Source organism: Alosa alosa, chromosome 16, assembly GCF_017589495.1.
Source record: "Alosa alosa isolate M-15738 ecotype Scorff River chromosome 16, AALO_Geno_1.1, whole genome shotgun sequence".
Taxonomy (NCBI): Eukaryota; Metazoa; Chordata; class Actinopteri; order Clupeiformes; family Clupeidae; genus Alosa; species Alosa alosa.
This window is the reverse complement of record NC_063204.1, coordinates 24944010-24968510: the sequence shown is the minus strand read 5'-3', so window position 1 is coordinate 24968510 and position 24501 is coordinate 24944010. Positions and strand designations below refer to the sequence as shown.

The 24501-nt window shown below is 43.5% G+C and overlaps 2 protein-coding genes across 5 annotated transcripts in view; one reads left to right on the top strand and one right to left on the bottom strand.

Moving 5' to 3' along the window:
* The window catches only part of LOC125309520 (trichohyalin-like), a 127659-nt gene extending 113003 nt beyond the window's left edge, over positions 1-14656 (bottom strand). For 2 of the 3 annotated variants that reach the window (XM_048266496.1, XM_048266498.1), the window contains exons 1-4: positions 13980-14656; positions 12257-12406; positions 9230-9361; positions 2797-2861 (exon numbers count right to left, since the gene is read on the bottom strand). In XM_048266496.1, the coding sequence (XP_048122453.1) occupies positions 2797-2861; positions 9230-9361; positions 12257-12406; positions 13980-14192 (560 nt within the window). In that variant the 5' untranslated portion in view covers positions 14193-14656. Of the gene's footprint in view, positions 1-2796; positions 2862-9229; positions 9362-9469; positions 9547-12256; positions 12407-13979 lie in introns of those variants that run through there. The other variant, XM_048266499.1, reaches the window with a different exon arrangement.
* Positions 14657-14877: 221 nt separating this feature from the next.
* Positions 14878-21029, top strand: pex2 (peroxisomal biogenesis factor 2). Of its 2 annotated transcripts, none has more exons than XM_048266502.1 (2): positions 14878-15058; positions 19739-21029. In XM_048266502.1, exons 1-2 carry the CDS (start codon positions 14926-14928, stop codon positions 20701-20703), a joined length of 1098 nt encoding a protein of 365 aa, XP_048122459.1. In that variant the 5' UTR covers positions 14878-14925; the 3' UTR covers positions 20704-21029. The 2 variants fall into 2 exon arrangements, with proteins under 2 accessions (XP_048122459.1, XP_048122460.1); XM_048266503.1 differs by having other exon boundaries at positions 14879-15094.
* The last annotated feature ends 3472 nt before the right edge of the window (positions 21030-24501 follow it).

Below are 24501 nucleotides of genomic sequence, written 5' to 3'. Positions count from 1 at the left end.
CTGAGCCTGCCAGCACAATTAACCCCGCTGTTAATTAGAGGGGAATGTCAGGAGCACAGATGGCACAAGCTGAGCTGGCGACCAGCCACCCCGCCAACTGCTGCTTCCGCCACCGCCACAGAGGGGAGCAGAGGAGTGTAAGGGGGAGAGAGAGAGAGAGAGAGGAGGGAGGGAGAGAGAAAGGGGGAGAGGAGGGGAGAGGGGAGGTGGAGGAGGAGGAGGAGAGAGGCTTCCCCACCACTGACAGCTGCTCAGCCGTGGCCCAAACCAGCAGATGTCAAAACTTTCCAGCTGGGGAGGACTTCAGAGGTGGTGAGGGGGTATGAGGTGGGGTGGGGGGGCAGGAGAGGAGAGCGTAGGCAGAAGGGAGGAGGCAGGGGTGGGGGGCTGATTGGTGGTGGTGGTGGTGGCTGGGGGTGGGTGGGGTGTTCAAGAACAGTGGCAGGCAGGCAGCAGCAGTTCCCCCTGCTCAGCTCAGCTCTGCTACTCCATAGGATCTGTTGCTGTTTGATCAAAATAACAAACAGGCGGCGAACTGACATGGCATGAAAAAGTAAACAGCAGGAGGACACAGACACAGACAAGCGCTACGAGGGGCAGGGTGGGGGGAGGGAAAAGCCCAAAGGTGACCGTCACAAATCAAAAAACCTGAGCTGAGGAAATGAGTATGGCAAATGAGTGGCAAAAAGTGCACTTTTTGTTTGCAATTTTGTTTACAGACAGCTACAATTATAAGTTTCAATGTTTCAATATATATATACACTCTATATTTTTATGATTTATTGTATTTAAATAGCTAAATAAATATTACCAAAATATATCAAAATAGAATTGTGAAAATACAATAAAATCATCCAAAAGAATTTCATTGTGTTCAATAATTAAAATGAACAATTATTTATATGCCAATTGTTTTCCTAGGGGAAGCCCTGAGAGGATTGAAGCAAATAATGAGCTAGAGGGAAAAAAAGATTGTTTTGGTCAGGGTCTATTAGACACCGGACAAGAACACAAAACTTCCAACACAGGAGCAGAATTCAGGCAGTAAGCTGGGGGTGACAAAGTAGGAAATGGAATCCAAATGTGAGCTTGGATTGCTTGTGACAGTGAGTTTGGCTCTTTATGTCCACACTCAAGCCGCGGCGGAGTCTATTGATTTGTTTGCCTCGCTAATAAGGAGAGAGGACCAGAACCTGGAAAAAAGTCAATAACTGGTGGGTGGAGGTGGTGGTGCAGGGAGGAGTAGATGCGAGGAGGGGGGGAGGTGGACTTGTATCTGCCCCCAGACGTGGTGAGCGGCCCCCGGAAAAGGGGGAAATCTCCCGCCCACAGCAGCCGAGGCAGTGCAGCACTGGCTCCTCGGAGTGGCAAGGCAGGCGCCGCCCGTATGAATGCCCTCTACTGTGTCCAGCTGAGAGCATCCTTGTTCGCAGGAATGCGCCCAGCACTCAGTGCCCTGCTAATTACTCTGCAGGGCACAATGAGTTCTAACAATGACATGCAGGAGTCCACGCTCCTGTTCCGAGGCCTCTGAGTATCTAGATCTCTCTCTCTCTCTCTCATACATACACTCACACACACTGTCTTCTCACATACAGACAGACACATACACACGTTCTTCTTACATACACAGACACACATACAGACACACAAGTGGAAAATAATGCTAGTTTACATAACTAAGTACAAGCCCAGCTGGAGATGATGAAAAATATGAAAATGTTGAAGAGCATTTGTAGGGGATGGAGGAAAAGTATATAAAAATAATATATATATATATATATATATATATATATAAAAAACAAACCTTTGACATCAAAATCACTATTTCTTTTTACAACTATTTTCCTGCTGCGAGTAAATATATAAATAAATAGATAAACAAAGCAAATAAATAAGAAAGAGAGAAAGAGAGAATGGGTTCTGCTTCCACCACCCAACACAGCATCCCCCCCCCCAAGGAGGATAATTTCAATCTGTCCTCTTTAAAGCGGTAGCTGATGGCACTAAGGCAGATGCCTTGTGTTTCTGCTTATTTATTTATTTATTTACTTCCTATTTACATGATTTACTGGTGCTGTTATTATTATTACCCCCCAACCAAACAACCCTACCCGTAAGTGTGGTGTCTGAACCCACTTCCTGTGGCCCTGCTGGGAGGCCTCAGCAGGCGAGAAGAAGGGCCCCCGTTCCCTCATTTTCTCAGAGGCAAGCATCGGTTCTCCACTTTCCTCTTTGAACATGGTTCCTCCCTAAGGAACCATACCTACTCCCCAAAGTGAGTGTGTGAGTGTGCGTGTGCGTGTGTATGTGTGTGCATGTATGTGTGCATGTGTGTGTGTGTGTGTGGGAGGGGGGGTCGGGGATGCTCATGCTCCCTTCATCAGCACAGCATAGAGTGTATGATGAACGTGGTTGTCAGGTAACTTTTGCTCGGGGGAAAAGAAAGTTGTTGTGTTTCTACTACATGTAAATGGGGACTCGGATAGGAACTTCAAATGGAAAGGACAAAAATGAGCTGCTACAACACATTACCAGGACAAAATAAGATGTCAGAGCAGATTAGGAAGGCATATATCCATACATGCCTCCAACATCCTACTGCTGCTTATCTTGAATTCTATAGCTCTGCGCTATTAAATGTATGAAATACTCTACATTTCATGTGCAAAACAACCTAAATCTCAAGGTAAAAGAATACAACAATTATAACAAAATGAACAAACAAAATTAGGATTACACAGAATATGTGAGTGTGACTACAGAATATGACAAAAAACCAATCAAATCACTTACTGATCTCTTGCTGCAGGCTGAATTATTCTCTCCAGACACACAGAGTGTAGTTTAACCCCAGAAATCTATGAAAGCAAAAGAAAACTCAATGATCTGTCCATTTCATGCCATTCATAACCAAATCTTACACATTCAGACTGGTACACCCATATAAATACTGATGCCTAACAACTTATCATCATTATAGCTACTGTATGTTTCCCATTACATTTTATTATCGATGGCCTTTACTGTCCAGTCACATTTAGATCACTCAAATCACCAAAAAAAGAACAAGAGGCCTGTGTGTGATCAGCAGACTCAAATTAACTTTACAGAACAAACACATCACACGCCTCTCAAAATAGCCCATCACTTCACCGGCATGAAAAGAAATACTTCACCAAAATATAATCATCATAATACAATTTGGATATGCATCGGTTTCATCTCTGCGATTTAATAAGGACTTTGACGCAGTTGATGACTTGGTGAGGCATCCCTGTCCTGAACGGAGTTATTTTGACCTCTCAGTGGTGACCTGTCCCCACCCATTCCTGTCCAGCACAGACTCGGGGCTTTTGAGGTTAACTCTGGGTCCCACCGCTGTTTAATTTGATTAGGGGTCTTATCTGTGCCCATCTTGGCTGTTAAGAAAATATGCCTTGTGATGCAGGGGGACACATTTGTCAGATGCGGGTGTTACACAACACAATCAGAAAAAAACAAAAATCAACTTCCTGGTCTTAAGTGGGTGGCCAATGAAACACACACAGATGCACAAACACACAAACATGCACACACACACGCACACACATGTATAAAGACACACACACACACACACACACACACACAAAAAAAAGACACACATTCCCACACACTGCTCCTCTGCTCTCTAGTCTCCTGTAAAAAGCTTAAAAAAGGCATAAAGGAGAACATCCTTGTCCTGTCTCATCTTGATAGAGTTGTGGCGTCCACGCAGACCATGTTGGTGAAATATAGCAAAGTGCGCACTTCAAGGGTACTGTGACAGGGGTCACTCCAGCAAGAGGAAATCGATGGGGATGCTAATTACTCACAGGTCAAGTCACCGCTCCATCGCCACCATTTTTCTTCATGACCTGTTTCTGGAGCGCTTTCAGCTGAGAGAATCTGAACCCCCCCCACACACACACACACACACACACACACCATCACCACCACCACCTTCAGACAAACACACACACACACACACCATCTGAGTGGTTGGTCTTGCACTCAAGTGGCTCACAATTCGCATGTGGCATGGTCAGGGGGGAGAGAGAAAAAGTGTGTGTGTGAGAGTGTGTGCGTGTACCATGTGTGAGTATGTATGTGTGTGTGTGTGTGTGTGTGTGTGTGTGTGTGTGTGTGTGTGTGTGTGTGCACATTTTATGAACTGCAGGACCCATAAACAACTTTTCTCCATCAAGTGCATTAGTTGGGGGAGGAATGCACCCTCGAATTGGGGTACAATCTGTAGAGATAGGGAAGGGTCCATTAAAGGAAACCTAATATTTTATGTATGATCCCGAGATGAGGGCTTCTTTCTCTTGGCTATTATTTCTCTCTAGCCTAATGGTTGAATGATTCCAGGGCAACTCGAATGTCTGCGGCGCACATCTCAGCAAACAAGGAAAATACCAATCAGTTGTGGAAGACCTTGCCACGGTTAACTTACTGAATTGGGTAAAAAAAAGACACAGTACAAATACCGCACTACAGGCCGCCGCCGCCACCACCACCACCACACACACACACACACACACACACACACACAAACAAACTCACTCAAACGCAGGCACGCACACACACACACACACACACACACACACTGCAAATGGCAAAAGAAAATAATTCCTAATGGTCTCTAAAATTAATACCAGCTTTTTCAACAAACACTTGAAGGAGTGTGTGCACACACACAAATATGTTTAATTACAGCAAAGACATGTTCATCCTTGGACACTTCACCTTTTAACAGGTGGTCGCAGGGTAGACTAAATTCAATTCCAGTAAGAGATACCGGGGAAAAATGAAAAGATATCGCTGAATGTAGATGAATGAGGGTGTACAGAAAGGGTTTAGTGAGCAGAAATGTGTGTGTGTGTGTGTGTGTGTGTGTGAGCTCGTGAGTTTGTGAGACTCCTGTGATGCGGGGCCACGGCAGCTGTGAAACCAGTATCCCCTCCAGCACGTGCGCACAGAAACGAGAACCCAAATTTAATTCGGCACAAAAATTCCACTTGTCCTTCCAAACCTGCTGGCAACCCTGCTGAGGTGACCGGCCTCGCCTCACGTAGCTGATCCACAGAGGCTGTTGTTTGCTGATGCTCCTTAGCTTGTGTTTAAATGAGATGTGATTAAATATGCCCTCATTGCAAGTCCTCTGTCTCCCACTCCATACGTGTCTTACGCTCACAGGAGACAGTGAAGATATTGGAGCATTCGGAGTGACCAGCCGTTCCACTCCACATCTGCGTCCAGTTTCCACCTGACTGGAGAGGATGGAGTCTCATCTCACAGAGGAGAACCCCACCACTCTGTTCGCTCCACCTCAGCTCTGTCACCTAACCTCTGTGATCCGGTTGTCACGGCATCGCTGATGGAGGCCGCAGTGAAGGTGTGTGTGTGTGTGTGTGTGGGGGGGGTTGTCTCAGTGTTTCAGTCGTTAGAAATTATATTTCTGCAGCCATTCCAAAGTGATGCATTCTCTTGCCACCATAACGGTCAGGAGAGTGGGAAGGAGAGAGAGAGAGCACAAGAGCACATCACCGCCAAACTATCCATCAACATGAGTTGCTCCTTACACTAAAGATAGGTCGACTCCCTCACAAAGCACAGAGCTCAGACATTAGGGTCAGTTTTGGGGAAAAAAAAGGGCCACATCTCTCCTAATGTTCCCCTGAAGTGTGAATAATGTCTGATATCAGGCAGTGCCTACCCTGTCTACACTGTGAGCCAATCCATTGAAAATGCAATTTCCTAAGTACATATGCATGTTTCTTCCCTCACCATCCCCTCCAGGGTATGACAAAAGAAAAGAAAAAAATATATATATATACCCGCGACAGGGGAAGGGGACCCAAATATAAGAGTGTGTGTGAATTCAGGCCCTTTAGATAAATCAGAGGTGGGGGAGGAATTAATAATAAAAATAAAAAACATTAGCTGATTAAGAATGTATGGGAAACGGGGCCGGGTCTAATTTACAAGCAGGCCTGATTGTCCTGAGTAAGGTCTTGTCTGTGATCCGTCAATGCCTCGCGTAGCCTCTATGAAAAGCCATGCAATTTATGGTAATGAGCTTTTTGAAGGTTATGACCACAGTAAACTAATTTGTTAGAGGAATGGCTAAGGCTGGCACAAACACCACTCCATCTTTAAAGCCTGTGTGCAAGGCAAAAAAAAAAAATACTATTAAAATAATGGTCAGCTGCCCCTACCGTAAAAGTCACCAAAAACACACAAACACACAAACACACAAACACACAAACACACAAACACACACACACACACACACACACAACCCCTGCAGCTGGAGTGCTGTGCTGATATATAACACAGGCCAAACATGAATGCTGCATCCCACAAATTATTTCTGCGAATCACTCGGAGAACTAATGTGAGCGAAATCTGGAAAAGGGAGCGAGAACAGTCAAGGAGGTGTCTCAGCGACAGACAGCCACTGCCCCAGAGCGCACGGGAGGCAGAGGAATAACCTTTGTCTTGCTGCACCGGGAATGGAGAGTCAAGGTTGCGACGCTGACATCTTAGATTAATGCTGGAATTTAGGTCAGTGGCGGTCCAGCAATGGTGCCGCCTTTTCCCTCGTCTCTCCTGTCAGAAATATTCAGGATTTTTACATAATACTCCACATTCACCTCGAAGGACACACAGAGGAATAAAAAGAGGAGAAAAAAGAGAAAGAGCGAGAGCAAATCAAAAGAAGACGAGAGAATTCACTCAAAATGGCATCGGAGGGGTGCACCCACGCGTTTTCAGACCTGTGCGAACAGGAAGCGCAAAACGCACGACTCCAACAGGCCCATTTCACTAAGATCCTCTCTTTGTTTGCATGCCGTCTCACGCGGTCCGACCGTACACCTAAGCGAGTATCTACCGCAACCTTTAAATTAAAACTTCACAACACACTCGCCTCTCGAAAGGCCTGACGAGATTGGGCACGCTGCATATCAGCAAAATTTCTGCTGCTGTTGGAAGCACCTTGAAATTGGTGCTACGCCATAGTAAATGATCTCAGCCTCAGCTTAAGGAAATGCACTCTTTTAGTCATATTAGTTATAGCACTCGCAATCCCCCCACAGCAACTGTATAATGATGAAAAAAAATACTTGCAGTGCACTCGCACTGTGCACTGGGAGATACAGAGAGCCAACCGACACCACACTGACCTGATATATTAACATAGGTTTACAAGGGCATACAACTACATATGTAAGTTTGCCCTTATTGCTGACCTTACAATGCACTTAGTATCTCGTACGTGAATAATGCTGTCTCTGCTCCTACAAGCAATTTATTCTAACTAACGACCGTCAAGGGCTCATAAATCAGCGTTAGATCCCTACGCTTTCCACTCAGCCAGTGACTTTTGCTAAACACAGATAGACACCACTGAGCTGATGCCTAACCTTGTATTGGCACCTCTATTGATTTTAATTAGTCTAATTAGCTCATTATTTCAAAAATCAAACAGGGCATTCATTATGCGGAGCCCCCTCCCTACCTCAGCGACATGGGATTACGGACTTAATATGGTAATGAAGCTGATCAATTATCACTCAAAAGGAAGTCATTAACAACAGTGTTAGCCTAGCCTACGCTAGTGACCTTCCAACCTCCCCCTCCCACACACAGGCACTCATCACTCCTGTCTTAGCACTTACTGCACCGTACTAGGCTGAAGTGAACTGCACAGTGCAACGCAGCTCTGTCTTAGCTAATGGGAGTGCAGCCAGAGGTCTGGCTCATTTAGCAAGCAGCGCTCTGCAGCTCTGCGGAGCTCAGGTAGCTGGCTTTCACTGCCTTGCTCTCTTCACCATTTCTCTCCACTATCTCTCTCTCTATCTCTCTCTCTCTTTATGATGCGTATACATACGCTCAGTGTTTGTCAAAAGAGAAAGAGAATGACTTTTAAAAAGAAATAAACATAGCATCTTCCTTTTCAACATTCCTTCTCTCTGCTAACACACATATGCTCAGTGCATTGTCAAAAGATAAGCACGGACTTCAAAAAAGAAAAAAAAAGAGAGAGAGGAAATATTGTTCTTTGTATCAGTGGCACGGCACTGTGTGGGTGCGCAGGGCAGCACTGACGGGTGAATGCCCCCTCGTGTCTGCCACTCCCCCGCGGTGCCTGTGGTGATGCTGTGTAGACGGCACCCGCCAGAGAGCTGTCAGCACTCACGCTGACCCAGCATGCTGCGGGACGGGCACCCGCTGAACGCAGAGGATGTCCAAAAATAATAAACACTGAAGACCGCTCCCAATCAGGCCACAGAGAGCAGTGTGGGATGTCTCAAACACCTCAGTAAATTAAATATATAAATCACCTCAGTGGAACAGACAGCACTCTGGTGCTATGATAGAACTTTATTCATCATGCATCTGTTTTGCTTTTTTCCCCACAGTCAATCCAGGTGAATTTTTATGGTAATGCTTTTTTTAAAAGCTGGGCCCCGACCCCCAATCCCCCCCAACACACACACACACACACACACACACACACACACACCATGCTACGTCTCCTAGTGACACAAACACTCGCTCTGAGAGAACATAGGTGTGATACACAGACTAAAAACAGAATAAGGATTAGAGGAGTGTGTGTGAGTGTGTGTGTGAGCCGCAATGGTTCTTGATAAACTCCACCAGAGAGGGGACAGGGCCCCTCTGGACAGGTAAAGTGGAGGCGGCTGCACATCCATCCCTCTGCCTGCCCATTCTTTCGCTGGCCGGCTCGCTGGCTTCCGGCATGAGGGATGCTGGGAAATGAGCTTGACGCCGGCTGACTGGATCAAAGAGATGGCTGCTGAACCCCAACCTCCTCCCCTACCCACCCCCCGGTGCCCATAGGCCACGGGGCAAGGTGAAGCCGGAATTAAAAATCACACGCTCACGGGCAGAAAATGAGTTCAGAAAAATGAATGAGAGGGAGTGGACCATCTCCTGAAAGGCAGGGACACACACACATCCACACACACACACACAGACGTACACATACATGCACACACACACGCAGACATGTACACCCACACACACAAACATACCCATACAAAAAAGTGTACATGTACACACACACACACACACACACACACACACACACACACACACACACACACACACACACACACACACACACACACACACACACACATCACACCTCACACCTACAAGGGAAGGGAGGACTTACATCAAGGCTGTGGGTTTGCTGTGCCCATTGAACAAGCTGTGCGAGGGTGTCCACATCAGTCTTGAGCTGGAGATTTTCAGCGAGCATACGGTCCAAGCTCTCCTCCAGGCATCTTCTCTGATGGCTCAAATCCTGCCCAAATCACAGGCAATATCCCAACCTAAGATAGCACCACTACAACCTAAACCTCGAAATTAGGTTTTTAACCAGATCTGTGATACAGCTCTAATACATATTTACCGCATGCTGCCTAGAAAATCTTCCAGGATTAATTTTTAACGTTTTTAGCTCCAAATTAGTTTTTTTTTTTGGATCAGGTCATTTATACTCCTGGCAAAGAACAGATTGAGAAAATAGCATAAATGACTTCTAACCTCTGGTCAGGTCTACTTGTGCTTAAATAACTTTTAAAATAAATTAGGTAAGTTTTAGATTTCACCTGAATTTCTCCCACACTTTTGCTCCCTAAGTGCAAACCCATAATCACTGGTAATATAGGGAGAGAAAAGGAGATCACTTATGCCCCCACTCCTGAAAAATAATTGTCATCTTCTGACCCTGCAACAGCGAGATGCATTATAAACATTCAATCAGAACATTATGCCTCTCACATTACTGAATTACAGCATCTTTACATTTTGAGTGGCACTAGAAGTCCCTGTAAACCTAAAGTAAATGTGTGCTCTGAGCTAGTCATGCAACAGCAAAAATGTATCATAAACCACTCAGAAAAATCTGAATGAGTAAAAACATTGCCAAGTATATTAAATTAGGTTTTAAAATCATGAAAAAATGGGCGTTATACTTTGGTCTCAAATGCTGTGGGCTGGTCTTCTGACTATGCTATACTGCATGTTTCAGGAGTAGTTTTCTAACCTATACAAGGTTTTTTTTTTTTTAAACAAATGTCCCAATTTTGGCTAACAGGGACTTTGAGGAGCTTTTAATGTTCTGAATCAATTTAGTCTCCCATTACGTTCATTACTTCAATGCTTGCTCCAGTCGAGGGACAGCTAGGCCTGTATCATATATCTCTAAAGCAGTCCATTCTAATTCTGCTGATTACTCTAAAAACCCTTAATAATAAAACACTTTCCATCTGCAATGCACACAAAAATAAAGTAGTCCCACAAATAAACTTCACAATTAATAGCATTATGCTTTGCTTTGCACTGATCTCTCATTTCAGTATCTCTTATCTTACTCCTAAAGGCTTGTTCATATATGTCTCTGTTGGCTTTGTTTTCAATATGTTCTTGCCGTTTGACAAGCATACAATTCTTGCAGATTGCATTTGTATATGTAAGATACAGAATGACAGCATACATGCTCAAAATGAATGAATGAAGTAATGAAAGAAAAACTGATCATGGAGGCGGTCTGCAAATCCTCTGAATGGGAAAATACTCTAATATTTATTGTAGGCATTATGTTAAGAAACACCTTAAACCATGGAAACTTTTAAAAAATGGTAGCACTCCAAAATCGTTTTTTTTTGCTAATTTATTTTCACGTAAATGGTCACGTAATTTATTTTCACGTAAAAGGTGTTTCTTTTTCTTCCAAACACCGTGCTCTCCTGTTTGTTCTTCGTGGGTGCGTGATCCAAGGAACTGTAGGCTATAGAAAAACAAAAAATGGTCGCACTTCAAAATCGTTTCTTTTTGCTAATTAATTTCACATTTAGCAGCAGGGGTAACAAACATTTCGGCCTTGCGGCCTTCGTCAGTGTGTATCAAGCATGTATTCAACATTTTGTCAGTGTGTATCAAACGTTTCGGCCTTGCGGCCTTCATCAGTGTACTGGCCGCAAGTCCGAAACGTTTGTTACCCCTGCTGCTAAATGTGAAAATAAATTAACAAAAAGAAACGATTTTGATGTGGGATAATTTTTTGATTTTCTATAGCCTACAGTACCTTGGATCACGCACCCACGAAGAACAAACGGGAGAGCACGGTGTTTGGAAGAAAAAGAAACACCTTTGACCATGGAAACAAAAGACATAACAGTCAGAGATGAGTGGACCTAATGCAGAACACATGCTGAACAGAAGTCTCATGGTTAGTGTTAGACTACATGGTTAGTGTTGTGTCTCTGCGCTCATTTTTTCTCATCAAGATGTCGAATGCTCTTCGCCTGGCTTGAGGTGCACATGTGTTAGGAGACACCTGAGAGAGGAGGAGGCCATCCAGCAAATAAGCAGCCTTGGCTGAGAAATGAGCATGCTCTTTTCCTCTCTCCTCTCTATTTCTGAAAGCACTACAATAAACACAGCCCTGCATAGTCCACCATCTCATACCAAATCACGCCCTGCATAGTCCACCATCTCATATAAAAAATAATCTCTTGGAGTGCATAATAAGAAACGAACCTCTGCTTCAAGAGAGGTGAGGAAATCACGACTTTCCTTCTCAGGGACATTATAACCAACTATAGCCACCTCAGACCTGTTCAGATCTCCATAAAGGCCATTAGAAGGCACAGACCGGGCAAAAGCACAAGTAGCATCGATTCTGTATATGCAATAAGTAATTTATAAACTCATTCAAGTGATTGCAGTGGAGATCTACAATCTGGGGGGGAAATTACTTGTGTAGCACAACAATATTTTGGAGTGCTGAACTATGCTAGGATCCATTTGCCTGCATGCTACTTGTGCTGGTATTAACCATGAATAGCCTACTTCAATTCAAATACCTAACCAGAGTGCACTTCAGGCATACCTCGACGGCTACATGCTTTCCTCAGGCAATCATGTTTAAGTCACACAGAAAAATGGCAGAAATAGGGCTGTTAACATGGTTGCTGAGCTAGTGAGTACTGCTTTTTAGTATCACTATACTGTAGGTAACCTAACATGCACACACTATATGTAAAAATACACAACTAAAACTACTACACTACAACTGAATTACTAAAAAGTTAGGTCAACTCCTAAAGGCCAACACTACAACTACTAACTTACCACACACTACTGAAAAGGGTGTATGTTTTAGACTGAAAGTGATGGATAAAATGAGGCGGACCTTGATGGTTTTATCAGAGATGCATAACTCCCTCTCAAGTGAGGTAACCCTCTCTCTGCTTTCTTTCTCCAGGTCTTCAACAGTCTGTACCAACAGCTGGTTCTGGTCACATAGGTCATTCACATAGGACTGCAAAATCCGGACTTTCTTCTGTAGAAAGGAGACCCAAAGTTTTGCAACACTCACACCAAACTTTAATTGATGTTAGACGTAATAGTGACAATATACAAAAGATAACAACAACACTGATAAACATTTCATTTTTCATTTTCAAATCTTAGTTCACATCAAACACCATGTATACAGATTGCAATTATTTTCAAATATCCTGGCAATTTAAAGCAACACCAAAGAGTTTTTTTATACCTTAAAATAATGTTTCCAAAATCGTTTCAGTGGTTCATCAACTCGTAACAGGGTGAACGGCAATTCTGCATTCGCTTCACGGCCCTCTATTGGCTATAACCGCACTATGTAAGTTTGCCAGATCGGGTAGCGGATCTGTAGTTCGATGGAATGAGACATAAGAAACTACAAATTTGACTTGCATATGATGTCGCAATACATCGTACTTTTATAAGTCATGCAAAATATTCTACCTTGTCTGTGGACATCGTTATTTGCAAATCCTGTGCTGGATAAACAAATAGCATGTGTGCGACAAAGGGAAAGTTATTTGGTGTTGCTTTAATTGATATTATTGCATTCAACTCCCCCATGTAAGTGTGGTGTTAAATGTGCTCCAAAGTGTATTTTCATGTGGACAAAAGCTTCCGTAAGTCAGGATGGGAGTAGCATTGCAGACTTATGCCACAGCCTTCTCTGCGGGTGCCTGCCTTTAACCAATCACACATTTAAAGTCAGGAAACAGGGCTCTAGTATGTATGTCAAATTACACTAAAGCAGGTGATGTTCTGGGGCATAGCAGCCAAGGGGCAGGATAGAACAGGGGAGAGAACTGTTTTAAAAACGCAAGCAAATCCATCTTATATTAAAGGTCAAATAACAGAGAGGTTTCTTTGTAAACTTCTGACAAGTACTTGGTTAGCGCGTCATATATATTGCATTTACTGCAGCTCTAAAAGTAGATGGAATACAAAATAAAGAAAGGTAACATAACTTCTCTTTTTCCGATTACATTATTCACATGCAAAAGGAAAATCAGAGAACTCGATATGACAACCTGTGCATAATGGGCTCTTTGGGCTAACCTTATAAAGTACAGTGTAGCAGTGGACTGGTTGACCACTTTGTCCAAAACCTTGTTATGCTTGTTTGATGTCCACCTCCTGGATTTCAGTCTAAATGCCCTCACATGATCATTTAAATTATTAGAGGCTTTTTATGCCTGACTGGCTGCAACTGTTTTCTCTGCTTTGAGATGGAATCCTAATGTAATTTACTAGCCCATGCATGCACAGGGTCTCAGTGGGACAATATTACATTACTGTTATTATGTGCATGGTACTCCTCTACAGCATATTTTTGAACTGTTCACTTTCTGTCTAAAATGTTTCTATATATCAATGTCAATGTGTAGGTAGGGGAGGACTTGAGGGAAGATAGAGTACAGTAACTTAATTGTAGGGGGCTATTTTGTCATTCTAAGGAAGTTCACTTCAGAGGTGTGTCCTCGTGTTTGGTACACAGTAGCGTTAATATTGCAAGGGGGTGCATAGCACAAAGAGCCTATATCACTATTGATACATTGCATAGCACCTACCTGCAACATGTCTTCTGTGCAGCTTTCTGTGCCAGATTTGAGACGTCGCAGCCTCTCTTCATAAAGGTTTTTGAATTCCTCAAAAATACCTTTCACATTTTTTGTCACAGAACAAGGTATCTCTTGAGCTCTGTGTCCCTGAGCATCACTTTGGTCCTGTGCCCACGTTGAGTTACCTTGAAACTGAACATCTCGTCTGCTTTTCTCGGTCATTTTAAGACAAGATTGTTTGTTTACCTATATTCAATAGTAACGTTATAGTTAACGTTAACAACTGTTAGATATCGGTCCGTGAGTTGACTGGGACGTAAAACCTAATTACTCTAAATGGGTTGCACCTCATTGCTTATAGGAAAAATAATTGAATCAACATATTACATACAAATGTCAAATGCTGTCCAAGAAACCCCTTTCACTCATTCAACAACGGTATGTGCCTAACGCTAGCAAGCTAGCTTCTAACGTTAACGTTATCGTCAATGAGCTTAGTGACTGGAAATATCAGACCTGACAGAATATTTTTTTAATTATCCTGCATTTCAGGTTCTTATAGATACATATACTCTTTCATCGCGGCTATTCTTGCAACAACTTTCCTACTTCTGAGCACAAGAACAGGAATACACTGATGTAACTACTTTCATAGCGAACTGCTTAAAATCAAGACTTCTCAGTAACAGGTGGACGGTTGGGTGGATTGTTGTAGAAACGAGGTAAATGGTAACTAGCCAGCAGAAGGCATGTGACGATGCTAGCTTTGCTGAGCCCGCCCTCTGCAAAACTGTACTGGTTGGAATAACATGTGTGCCCCAATATCAACACATCCTATTGGTTAAAATTAACCGACGTCAGCGTAGATAGTTTGGTTGAGTTGTGGTAAACAAACGAAATGCTCCACCCCGCGATTTGTACCGCACAGATTTTCCTCTTTGCCTCTCTGAATCATATGATTAGCGCTACACCGCGTGATAGGCTATGTCTGATGATGAGTTCGGAAATGAAGCAATTTGCGATTGGTACTTTGCTCTTCAAGGAGTGGCCAACCGTGAGAGAATCCGGAAATGCCGAGTGCTTTTCAAGTGAGGTGACATTTAATTCATCAACTGTGTAAATGGGTAAATATCTGTAGTTTTCCTCCATTTTATTTCAATTTGAAGCTTTAACGCAATTGCTGGAAGTGATACGCCACAACACACGTTCTAAACCATGCATGCAAATTTTTGATCGACAGCGTTGGCAACGTTGAAGTTGGTGCATTGACGGTACACAGCAGCGTATTAAAATAGGCTAAACATATTTAGGTTATTTGTTGAAAGACTGGGCTCTCTCCATTGCCTTACATTGACGACAGATTGCAATTCTCAGTGAAGTGCCATAGTCTAGCCCCAGTAACCTGTAAATGAAAACGATTGCAAATTGTATTATTTTAGCTAATATCAAGATTTGATAGCCAAGACCACACGAATGGAGTATTTTACAGTCACCTTGACTCCCATGACTGAACCAATGCAGCCTTGTGATTTTATTGATTTCTAGATATTTTTGTCCTTTATTTTTGTCCTTTATCTCCCCTTTCCAGTCTATGAGCAACTTGCGTTTACTCAGGCTTAATCCAGACTCTGATTATCATGTAATGCCCTGCCTTACTATAAAATGGGGGAGATTTGGGATTTTTTCTCTCCTTTTAAATGACGACTGTATGGACTTTTAGAATTAAGAATCAGGGTTGTTGATGGCAAGAGAAATTATATGATTGGGCCTTGTGGTCCATAGCACATGACAGGATTTAAAAAAAGGTTCTATGAAGTCAGTGTGGAGTATGAGCTCTGGCCTGAGTCAAATGGTTGTTTATAGATTTCTCCAAAAGCAGCATTTAAGGGATTGGACTGGGGTTTTTATGCCAAATCGGGAACAACATTGCTATGCATATGCAAGAGAGACATTGAGATTTGTCATGTTTTACATGCATGCTTATTTTTGGTAATGGAATATCCTATAACAGAACACTATGCATCAAAACCAAATAATATGCCATGAAAGTAATTTTTACTGACAAAGAGAAAGTTCATTCAAATGACGTTTCTGCCTTTTGTTATTAATACATTCCAGTAACCCTGCATTCATTGTTTCCCCTCTGTAAAACCTGGGGGTAAGCAAACATGTGAGTGGGTACGCAAAAGCAGACCTCATGTCTGGCCTCATTCTTAAGTTGAATGCAGGTTTCCTAATTTTTTTTTTTATTCTTACCAGTAATCATATGAATGGTTTGTTTATTTCAGATAGATAGTCTTACCTATAGGCCTACGGTGTAAACGGAGCTAGGCCGAGGCTATATGTCACATGTCTCTTACACCTTTAGGGCAGTCATCATGGGTGTTTTAGGACTTCACCTAGCGTTAAAATTTGCATGAGTCTGACTAATGTTTGAAATTAATATGTAGACAAGGCCTGCAGTTACAGATGTGCCTTTTTAGACGGATGGTAGAAGGCTTCAGTGCACACATTATGCCCTTAAGATAGTGCCTCACGGTTTTCTAATTTATTAGCCTAACTGTTCGTTTTAGTCATTCAGCGCGCTGCTTCTGTTTGTTAAAGTTTCATGAGTTTTTAAGTTGTTTTCCTGCAAACCTCGTGCACTTATTGCTTACAGACTTTGCATCTTCCACCTTCACACTCCAAATCAATTAATTCTGTTAAATTATTTAAGCTTACTTTCTACACAAACTAGATTAGGCAAAGCTTATATCTTTTGTCAGCTTGCTTTAAAAGATGCTTTTTTTCTGACACTAACTTTAGACCATACACTATGCGCTATGAGTTTTTTTGGTGATTAGGGAAATAGGTTTGCCTTGATAAAGCATTAGCGTGCAAAAGCCTAGGACCCCCAGTGTACTCTCATGCATGCATTTTTTATGAGACAGACGTATAACAATTAGTCTGCCCATGAAGTGAACAATGTTAGATTCCTTTTGCATCCCTTCTTAGGATGGCATAACTCTTAAAGCTAAAAAATGGATGATCTCATCAGTGTTCATTCGTCGAGCTAAAATAAGAGCTACTAAAACTCTAAAACTAAAGGGTGCATTTTCTTTCAGGGAAAAAAGAGTGAGAAAGGACTAATTTATTTCATAGCATTCAATTAAAAGAAAAATAGAACACTTAGTCGCTGTGGTTTAGGTGCTGAATATGTTTCACAGAAATATAGACACATAGCCCTGTCCAGTAGGCCTGTGTGGTGTCATCTGAAATGAATGATTCAAGTTGTCATTGTGGTGGCCGCCTTTCCACAGATGGGGATCTGTATGGATAACACCCAGGCTGACGTAAAGTTTAAATGAGCTACGGTGATGATAGCCGTTACGGTAGTAGACCAGATACAGTCACACTTTGACCCCAGGGGCTGACAAACACACACAGGAGGCAGACGAACAAACAAACCAAAGATTGCCTCACCTTCCCTAAAGGTGCATGGGGCTTTGGGGTGGCAGTTGGGCAAAATTCAAGGTCAAGGAAGCCTAGGGCCCACTACCGCTCCACCCCCCATCCTCAGCTCTAAGCGAATTCTAAGTAGTCGTCGTCTTGCTGCAGGAATTCTCCGCCCCATCTTATTGTCACGGCAGAGCCAAGGTCGCACTGTTACTGTGCTTATCAGCAGGAGACTTGCCGGCCCCTCGCCCGCAGCAGACTGCTTGGAAAGAGGATGCTGGCTTATGGACTGCGCTGTTGTCAGTCATTTGTCACTTAGCGGCAGTTGTCAAGGCCTCGGCTTTGTCTGGTGTATCCCAATGGGTCTTCCTCATCCATTTTGTGGAGACAGGAGAGGTATCCATTTGCACCGCATTCAGCAGTTTTGGGGGGTTGGTGGCTTTTGTTTTGGATTGGATTTGGTTTTCAGTTTAAATGACTCCCACCCCCCTCCCTCAGTTGTATGAGAATATGCAGTGTAAAACAGAAGGGCATAAGTCTATAGGACTATATGGTTTATTTCAGCCAGACGAAAGAGCAAAAGAAAGAGAGTTTTATCATAAAGTCACATTTAAATTGTAAATATATTACAAAGAGTCATTCTTTTGCTTACAGTATCAGTTCTAAAATCGTATTTGTTTTATTAACAGCAGCTTTAACAAAACTGCAAAGTAACAGTACAGTCAGAACGGTTTTCTGTGTGTTAAATTGTGTATTCAAAGCAGAGTGTTGCATATTTCAAAAATGAGCTGTCACATACAAACACACACACAAACAACCATACAAAGAAGTGTGACTGCTGACTGATATTTGACAATCCATCAAATTTCCTGTCTTGACTAATATTTCACAGTGCAACCTCTCTTAAAGGCCCAGTTATTTTTAAAGGGACAATTTTGGTAATTTCTGTTTAGAGTCATCATCCTTTAAATATATATAGTCTTGATTCCCCCTGCAGTACTTTTCCCATGGCCCTCCATTCTCCCCGTCGTGATAAATGCAATGATGAGGACAGTGAGTCACCGCTGCTGGGCAGGAGCCTCGGTATGACCCACACACGGCTGGGCTGTATGCAAACAGCAACTCTTGTGTTTACAACGGGAGTAAACAGCACCATTGATTGCACATTTTGATTATTACATAAGAACCATGGATTTCCAGTTCTCCGGTTAAAGCCCTGTAAATTTAAGTACGTAATTTCTATAGGCAGCAGACATTGACAGAAGTGTCTAGTTGTTATGTATTTGGCAAGTTGTGCGGGACTGAAGGAACATGTCAATAGTAATCCCAGTATTGATAGCAGTCCGGTAGGAGATGTTACTTGCCCCAGCTAACATCTATGTGATCCTCTTAATCATAATTACATTAAAATCGACAGTCTCCTGACAATAGTCACATTACTATTGATAGGTCGCTGTCAATAGTATGCTCTCAAATAAAACATATTCATTCATAACTTGTAAACTGCTCAATAAAGGCTTTGAAGAGAATGTCAAGCGGCTGGATTCCCTGAGTGGACGGGTGCTGTATCAGTGCGTACCTGCTCGGGCAGAGAGGGCTGTACAGGGATATTTTCCCTCCACTGTGAAGAAAGCCTTGTGGTCAAACACATTAGACAAACTTTGAGGCAGAAGACTGGAAACTGCAAATGCAATGCATGTCATTTCATATTTATGTGAAGAGAGGATATGTATTGACTTTGTGGCACTGACTCGCATTGCATAGGGATGTACTGTATTGATACATTATTCACATGTGCTCCTGCCAAATAGTATGTATATTTGGCATGTGTCGACAATGGTCTGTATTTTAATACTTCAGGGGGCTTGTGATTATTTGATGTAAATAAATAAATAAAAATAAATAAATAACATTTTCTGGGGATTGTCCAAATCCTATCCACAGTCATACAAACGTTCTAGAGGCTGGTCACCATTTGCAGTGGCCCTTCCTTTTTTTAACAGTTGCATTTGAAGAGATAAAGTTAGTGTGATAGAAACGTAGTCCATGACAAATTGCCAAACGTCACAGTTCTTAGATCCTGTATAAAAGCCCGTCAAACTAAAGTAGTTCCACATGGCGGATGTTTACTGTAGTGCCAAGCCTGTGCTGGTTGGATAATCTCCTGTGATGTGATTTGTCCACGTCCAGAATCTCCAGAGGGAACAGTCTAAGACCTCCTGTGCCTCAGCACCCTGCACCGCTAAAAGGGAATTTCTTATGGGCTTTACATGTGAAAAGTGATTTCGACTGAAATGCAAAAGCGCATAAAATTTCTCTTCTTGTGCTTGTAGCGGACGCTGGAGGTGAGGCGCCCGGCACCGGGGAGCCTTCCGAGCCGGCAACGCGGGTTTTGAGAATAAGTCAGCTGGATGCTTTTGAACTGGATGGTGCCTTGGAACAGCTCGTTTGGTCACAGTTCAGCCAGTGTTTCCAGCACTTCAAGCCAGGCCTTTTAACCCCTTTTGAGCCCGAGCTCAAAGCTCTGCTCCAGCTGCTGCTGTGGCGCTTCACGGTCTACTCCCAGAGCGCCACGGCGGGCCAGACGCTGCTCAGCATCCGCTACCGTGACGCCGCCGCCTCCGGAGCACGCCGCTACCGGCCCATGAGCCGGCGGCAGAAGCTGGGCCTGGCGTTGTGCACGGTGGGGGAGCGCTGGCTGCGAGAGCGCTCGCACTCGCTCTTCCTGCGGCTTCCCGCCGACTCGTACGCGCGCGCAGGCCGCCGCGCGCTGGAGCTCCTCACCGGGCTGGCCAGGGCCGCCAGCCTGCTCAACTTCTTGCAGTTCCTGCGGCGTGGCAGCTACCCGACGCTGGCGGAGAGGGCGCTGGGGTTGCGGGCCGAGTTCAGCAAGCCCCAGGCGGCGCCGCGCGACGTCTCCTTCCACTACGTCAACCGCGAGCTGCTGTGGCACGGCTTCGCCGAGTTCCTCATCTTCCTGCTGCCGCTGGTGAACATGTGGAAGCTCAAAGCCGCTGTGCTCGCCCTTTTCTCGCCACCCAACGCCTCCTCCTCCTCCTCCGCCGCCGCCGACGACAGCGATGCCTCCGAGTCGGCCAACTGCAAAGAGTGCGGCCTGTGTGGGGAGTGGCCCACAATGCCTCACTCCATCGGCTGTGGCCATGTATTCTGCTACTACTGCATCAAGGGACACACCATCGCGGACATATACTTTACCTGCCCCAGGTGTGGGGCAGAGGTCAGTGTTGTGGAGCCGGTAAGGCTTCCGGTGGAGCTGATGGATATGCGGCAGGATTAGGAAAAATGATGGATCCATCTGTGCCTTTCTAAAATTAGTATTTGTTCAACACAGTTGAAATATAAGAAGAAATCGTACAGTATTTCTAATCAAATGTATGTGCTGTGTATCTTACAGATGTAATATAATGTGAATGTTTGTTGCTTTACATTTATTTTAATTATAAATAAGAACATGCTTAAAAGATCTCAGTGGCTGATTAAAATCTCATAATGTATGGACTTGATGTTCATCTAATTTGTGTCACGTCATTAAAATTTCAGGCAGACTGTTCACTTTCCTGGTGTTGGAGAAACGGAATAAATAAACTCTGAATGATCATCACAGCACTCGCCTGCTGCTCATCCTTGGTTTCTCTCCTCAACAGCAAAATTTGCACAAGATCAAGGAGAGGCCACGGCTCTGTGGGGGTGGGGAGGGGGGGGGTTGTGGGGGAGAAAGGGGTAAGATTGACAGACATCCTGGCATAATCTCCTTTGGCCTTAAGACCGCAGTAAACTGTAACAAACCCCCTTGCAGGACCATGCAACTTTCAGGCATATTATGCACTAATCCTAATAATGACTGCTGAGATGGTTATTTATTCTGGCGTTAACCTTCTCCAATGAGCCATGCCGCAGGCAAAATGCACCCGAGTGGGCTCTGGCCTACTGGAAAGCCTTACCTTTCTTTGATTACGGCAACTTAATTGCAGACTGCGGAGGCAATCAATCACAACTCCAGGCGTGATGGGCCTCTTGGTTTGTTGGTTTTTCTGCCTCTTTGTAATCGCTGTCGGAATTTGTTTGACAAAGCGAATATTCACTCGGAATTGCAAGGGACTCGATTTGCGCTCACTGGCATGCACCCGGTACGCTGATGTCGGCTGTGTGGTCAGATGCAGGCCGCCTGGCATCACATGATTTCACACAATAGGGTTGCGAGATGTGACTATGGGGATGGTAACAAATGCTCAAGGATGATATATAGGATCCTGAGTTTTTGTTCTGAGGATTATGAACATATTTCAACAGGCTTTTATGTTCTTTTTAAAACCAGATACCATTGCCATATATAGCATATGCTTTTTCCCTCTACAAAGTGCAGATGATTCAGGGATTACTCTAATGTGACAGGACATTTACTTTACTAATAAATCTCAGTCTTTTCCCTTAAACCACAAAAACACTTCTGAAGATTAAGCTGTAGCAAATGAAGTGTTGCACTTTACATTAATCTGTTGCATATATTTATTAAAATAGGATCATTAAGCAGTTGAAGATGAGATGATGTTTAAAGAAAAGAAAACATGTTCCATGGCTCACCCCCTCACCCTCATACGAGGTGAACTATTACTATACACCATGAAGCAGTATGCAATCTGTATAACACATATAGGCAACATATATAACACATATGCCAGTACGCCATGAAAAGAGGTTTAGTGTATGGATGAGGGTGGTGGTGCATTACTCAAAGAAAATTAGCCTACACTGCCCACACGCAGTATGTCGGCTAACTGACCTGGTATTTATGCGTGTTGAGGAATAATTTCCTTGCGGCTTACAGCAGCAGCTTACCTACAGATTTTCCCTCCTTTTGAAAGCATTTCTCCGTCTCTGCTGTTCTATCTCCTGAATCTCATTTGTTCTCTACAGCATGGCGTCCCTTTGGCTATGTAATCTGCCCAGCCTGACACCATTTAGTTCAGTAAATTGCCCCCGCGTCTTTCATATGAATACGTGGAGAGAGGGTTATTACTGTACGTATGCACGGTGAGCAAGGATTCCCACTCCAAGGGGTGATTTTTGTTCATTATATTCCACATTCCTGATTCTTTGATGTGGGGCCTTGATTTCCCTGATTAACAGTGTTAAAAGTAAAAAGGTGTATTTTAGCAGGAGTAATGTAAATGCTTACCTTTTGTGCCTGTGCACTGTGTGTGGGCATCAGGTAATTATTGCCCAGGGCTTACTGGAAAGAGATGTAGAGTTATCTCAGCAACTTGGCTTTATACTGTAGGTCTCCTGTTTGCTGAATACAGAGGAAGCTGCTCTGTCTGAGATCATCTGACTCTTATCGTAGTGTGTGTGTCTGTGTCTGTATCTGTGCCTGTGTGTGTGAGAGAGTAGAGTGTGTGGGTGTGAGTGTGGGTAGCGTTGTGTTATTTGTAAAAGTGAAGAATGCAAAAATGACCATTAGGCCAATGTAATTAGGTTAACATTATTCTCCTTTTACATAGTTGGGTTTAAGTTCATGAGCTCCAGACAACCTCTGTGCCAATTATCTCAGCATTTTTCACCCTGAGCAGTTCGTGAGGACAATCAATGCCTTCATTTAAAAAAAAGAAAAGAGGAAACTTAAACCAACTTTTCTTCTCTTGTCTATCCACATTTAAAAACATGACATCCTTCATGACATATAACTGCCACTGTAATTTCTTGGAAAAATGCCCCTCATCCATGGAAAATATCCCTGCTCATGTGCATGATTATCAGGTCAAGAGCTTTCAACAGAACACACACACACACCAAAGACCTTTTATAAAGGATTGCACTATAATTTGAGCTCTAAACCATAACCTCTTACTTGCAGTTAAGCACTGTGCATCTCATATGATGCAAACAACAGCCGGTTGGGTTGGGAGGGCATTATCTGCCTTGATGGCTCTGAGGAAGAGGAGGAGGAGGATAGTGAGTGTGTGTGTGTGTGTGTGTGTGGGGGGGGGGGGGGGGGGCGTGTGTGCGATAGCTGGCCCCCACCGGCCCCTGTGGAGATGCAGCACAAAGCACCAGTCTGCACCGCATGCCCGCGAGGGCGAAGTGGCCAATACCTGCGCGCCTCCTCGTCCCGCTCTCCTATTGGCTGAGGCCCGCCATGGAAGAGTCGCGGGGAGAGTCTGCGAACGACGACGGGGAATTACTCGGGGATTAGGCTCCCGTCTGCTCTGTAACGAGCCTGAGGTGAAGCGGGTTCCAGCCAGGAATGGAGCGCTCCCCTCATTGATGTCTAATACATACAAAATTGCAAATAATCTTCAGACATCCTTCCAGATGTGCCCTTGAATTTCCTGCAGCTTAGGGCTTGAATCAAAGTGCTTTTAAAGTTTTGATAACTTCTGCAAATCTTGATTGAAACCGTGCACATGGAAGAATGTTGCGTGTGTTTGTATAAAGATGCTGGTCGAAACGCGGGCATTAATGATATTCATGCAGGAAGGCGAGGTATTGTCTGGTACACAACAAAAAGTCACTTATGTGTTATTGCACACAGTCACAATACTCAGACTAACCTCATGACTCCCCTTAGATCATTTTACACCACAACAGAAAATGGATTCACCTGCATTTTGGAAATGAATGCAATAATAAAATGTATATCAATACACATCCCAATATCTTGACATGCTTCAAATAATTTTAACTCCAATAATTTTAATAAAAATGTTTGCATTTCATAAATATGAAGAAATGAAAACATGTACACACTCATTTGATTTGGTTTCAAATATACTGTGCAGGAAGACTGTTTTTTATTTTTGTTGTTTTTTTTGTTTTTTTTACATCGGAAGTGCCTGTCACAATTCAAGGTCAAATATATTTCCTTGTGTGGATAATCAGCAATGGCTTTTGACGAATGATGATTGCAACAACAGAGTGAAAGCAAGCACCCTTTAAATGCTTAAAGTAGCTTAAGTGTAGCATAATGTAAGGCATCAAACAGCACTATGCCACATTTAATGACACTGTGCCTGGCTGTTCACAGCAAGCCTCAGAGAGAAAAAAAAATCCAATCTACCATGCACCTGAAATATAATGA

Bases quoted from the DNA above. Each gene is read 5' to 3' on its own strand.
- pex2 (XM_048266502.1), top strand. From the start codon at position 14,926: ATGATTAGCGCTACACCGCGTGATAGGCTATGTCTGATGATGAGTTCG. The intron at 15,059-19,738 runs GTGAGGTGACAT...TTGTGCTTGTAG, and splicing joins AAATGCCGAGTGCTTTTCAA to CGGACGCTGGAGGTGAGGCG.